The following is a 2,979-nucleotide window of genomic DNA, read 5'->3' on the forward strand; positions in this document are numbered from 1 at the left end:
GGAGACCTCAATAGTACAATCCTATGTACGTCTACTCAGAATTAAGATCGGTTATGTTCATTTTGGAGCTTACTCCCAGGAAGGTGTGTATAGGAGTTCAGCCCAATGCTTTCAGAAATGGGTCATCGGTTCATCATATGAAATCTATCTGTGTTCTTGAACATTTCTGACAGGGCTATCTGGATATCTTCACTCCCGAATCGGCCTTTTCAGCCACACTAGACGCTGTTCCAGAACCACCTTTCAGAGCGCGATACCATAGTCTTTCGAGACTGAAAGTTGCCAACTACTGTTTCTCAGGCAATAAATGATAGGGTTCAGAAGTGGTGGCAAAACTGCATACGGAAGAGCAGACAGCAAATCCACAGGGGCAGAGGACAAAGATCTGGGCCGAAGGTAACTGAAAATGCCTGTGGTCAGAAATAAGCTGAAGACGGTCATGTGGGGGATGCACGTTGAGAAGGTCTTATGCCTGGCTTGAACTGACTGCATCTTGAACACAGCAGAGAAGATATAACCATATGATACAAATACGAACCCAAAGCAAAAAGAACCCACAATGACTGTCACAGCAAGAAGGTTCCAGATCATGGTGCTTGTATCTGAGCAAGAGATCTTCAGCAACTGAGGGATGTCACAGAAAAATTGTCGAACGATGTTGGATGAGCAGAAACGTAAGCTGAATGTGTTTGCGGTATACACTGCGGCGTTGATTGCGCTGCTGAGCCAAGAAGCCGCGGCCATTTGAAAGCAGGCGTTCCGGTTCATGATCACGGTGTACTTTAAAGGATGACAGATGGCAACATAGCGGTCGTAAGCCATGACAGTGAGGATAAGTGGCTCGGCGATTGCAAATGCGGCAATGAAGAAAACCTGGGTGACGCACCCAGAGTAGGAAATCTGTTTATTGTTGACAATGGAGTTGGCCATGGATTTTGGAACCGTGGTTGAAATGTAGCCAGCATCTAGAAAGGAGAGGTTGACCAGGAAGAAATACATGGGGCTGTGAAGATGCCGATTCTGGACTACTATGCAAATAATGAGAAAATTGCCAATCAGGGCTGCGAGGTACATGGAGAGAAAGACCAGGAAGTGTAGAATCTGTAGCTCACGAAGATCTGAAAATCCCAGAAGAAGGAATTCTGTGATGCTTGTTTGGTTTTCCATTTCTTATACTGTGAAGAGAATGGAGAGAAGAGATATGACACAGGCAGCCCAATCCTAACCCACGCCGGAACGGGCAGGACACCTGGCCTAGCCCATATTCTGTGCAGTGTTGCGGCTGCCTGCAGCTCAGCCTGGGACAAAGGGAAGTCATTCCCCTTACCCCAGGTAACGCAGCAGCAGTCCCAATGGATCTACTTGAATCTGCTTCACCTATAGATGTGGCGCAGATCCAAGCAACCTATTGCTGCACCCTGTTGCCTGGGACTGGGGTTAAGATCCAACCCAAGTGCTGGATCTGGACCCCATCCTCCATTTAGTCCAGGCCAACCGATAAGCCCTACACCTTATTGCCCTCCCCCAGACTCGGAGCAGCTCTGTTTTGCCTTACCTCTACCCTCCCAAAGCCCCCAAACTGGACTGACTTGGCCAGCGCGCACTTACCAGTGCGCTGCTTCTGTGGGGCCTCCAGAGATGGGCACATATCCATGCACCAGGCCTCACTTCTCTCCCCGTGGTGCAAAAGTGCCTGACGGCATTTTTGCCACACCTCCTGGCTCATGCATGTGACTTGTGCTGACCCAGGGGCCAGTTAGGCTCAGGCCCTAAGATGTTCCTGTAGCATCGATTCCAGTGAAACAGCACATCCTTTTTATGCAGATATTCACTGGTAGTGTCCCTGACATCATCAGGTAGGGTTAGGAAAAGCACTCATCTGGAACCTTAGGTAGCAATAACCTCATCTATACTGGGTGGCTAATGGACAAGTTGTCTAAGGTCATTTCCTAGGTAACTCTAAGTGAGAAGAGATACAATGCTGAGGAAAGTCATACTGGTTGGGCATTCCTTATCTGGAATTCCAAAATATGGACTACTCCAAAATAAATAACATGTTTGAGCACCAACATGACTTTTAAAAGAAATGCCAAGAGCAATAAATTCAGAAATGATGTTTCATGCACAGACCTCGATTCATGCAAAAAATTATTTCAAAAATTTTATATGTTTACCTTCATGCTACGTATATAAGGGGTAAATGAAACAAAAATTATCTTTATATAGAGACTTCTTGGGCTCCATCCCCAAGATCTCTCATTATGTATATGCAAGTATTCCATACTACAGATAAATGCAATGTCCAAAATGCTTCTGGTCCCAGGCATTTTGGATAAGGCATGCCCAACGTATACATGGAAAAAATACCTGCTATTCTTTGGGGATGGGGGGACGGGGGACTGCCCTGAAATATGATGATTTCCCAAATCCATATGAAGTAAGCAGCCAAATCAGAGAGAAGGGGAAAAAACCAAGGCAAACACATATCTTTGAGCAATGGGACGAGTCTACCTGGATGCCAGTTTTGTGCAATACTGGCTGGCATGGTGGGCATCAGCACCAAATTTATTTTCCCTGACTGCCGCACACTCATCCTCCCTGCCTCCATCAGTTCTACTCTCTGAGAAACACAAGCATTACTGCAGAGGAGGAACTTCACAGCAGCCCCAGGTGCACCCCAGTGTCCTTTCTCTTATTCATCTACAGCAGTGTTTCTCAACATTGGTCCTCTGCTGTACCACTTCACATGGCCCACCTATTTGAAGTACCACCGGAAGTAACTGGTGACGACATGATCGACAGTTACTTCTGTGTTGGGAGACAGGATGTGACACCACAAAGACCAGGAAGAGGCTCCAGGTGGATGGGAGGGCTTTTCTGAGCACAGAAAAGCATGCTTAGGAGCTCTGAACACCAAGTCAAATCTCCTACTGCTGTTTGCTGCATCATGTTCCTGGTCTCCAGGGGTCCCATGAGTAC

At 46.9% G+C, this 2,979-nt stretch overlaps 1 protein-coding gene across 1 annotated transcript; it reads right to left on the bottom strand.

Annotated features, from left to right (window-relative positions):
* Positions 1-243: 243 nt before the first annotated feature.
* LOC136652935 (olfactory receptor 14A16-like) lies at positions 244-1,167 on the bottom strand. The gene has a single exon (XM_066629858.1). It carries the CDS (start codon positions 1,165-1,167, stop codon positions 244-246), a length of 924 nt encoding a protein of 307 aa, XP_066485955.1.
* Between the last annotated feature and the right edge of the window lie 1,812 nt (positions 1,168-2,979).

This window comes from Tiliqua scincoides, chromosome 5 (assembly GCF_035046505.1).
Source record: "Tiliqua scincoides isolate rTilSci1 chromosome 5, rTilSci1.hap2, whole genome shotgun sequence".
NCBI lineage: Eukaryota > Metazoa > Chordata > Lepidosauria > Squamata > Scincidae > Tiliqua > Tiliqua scincoides.

What these genes read in the sequence shown, in the direction of transcription:
- LOC136652935 (XM_066629858.1), bottom strand. Translation starts at nt 1,167, where the DNA reads ATGGAAAACCAAACAAGCATCACAGAATTCCTTCTTCTGGGATTTTCA.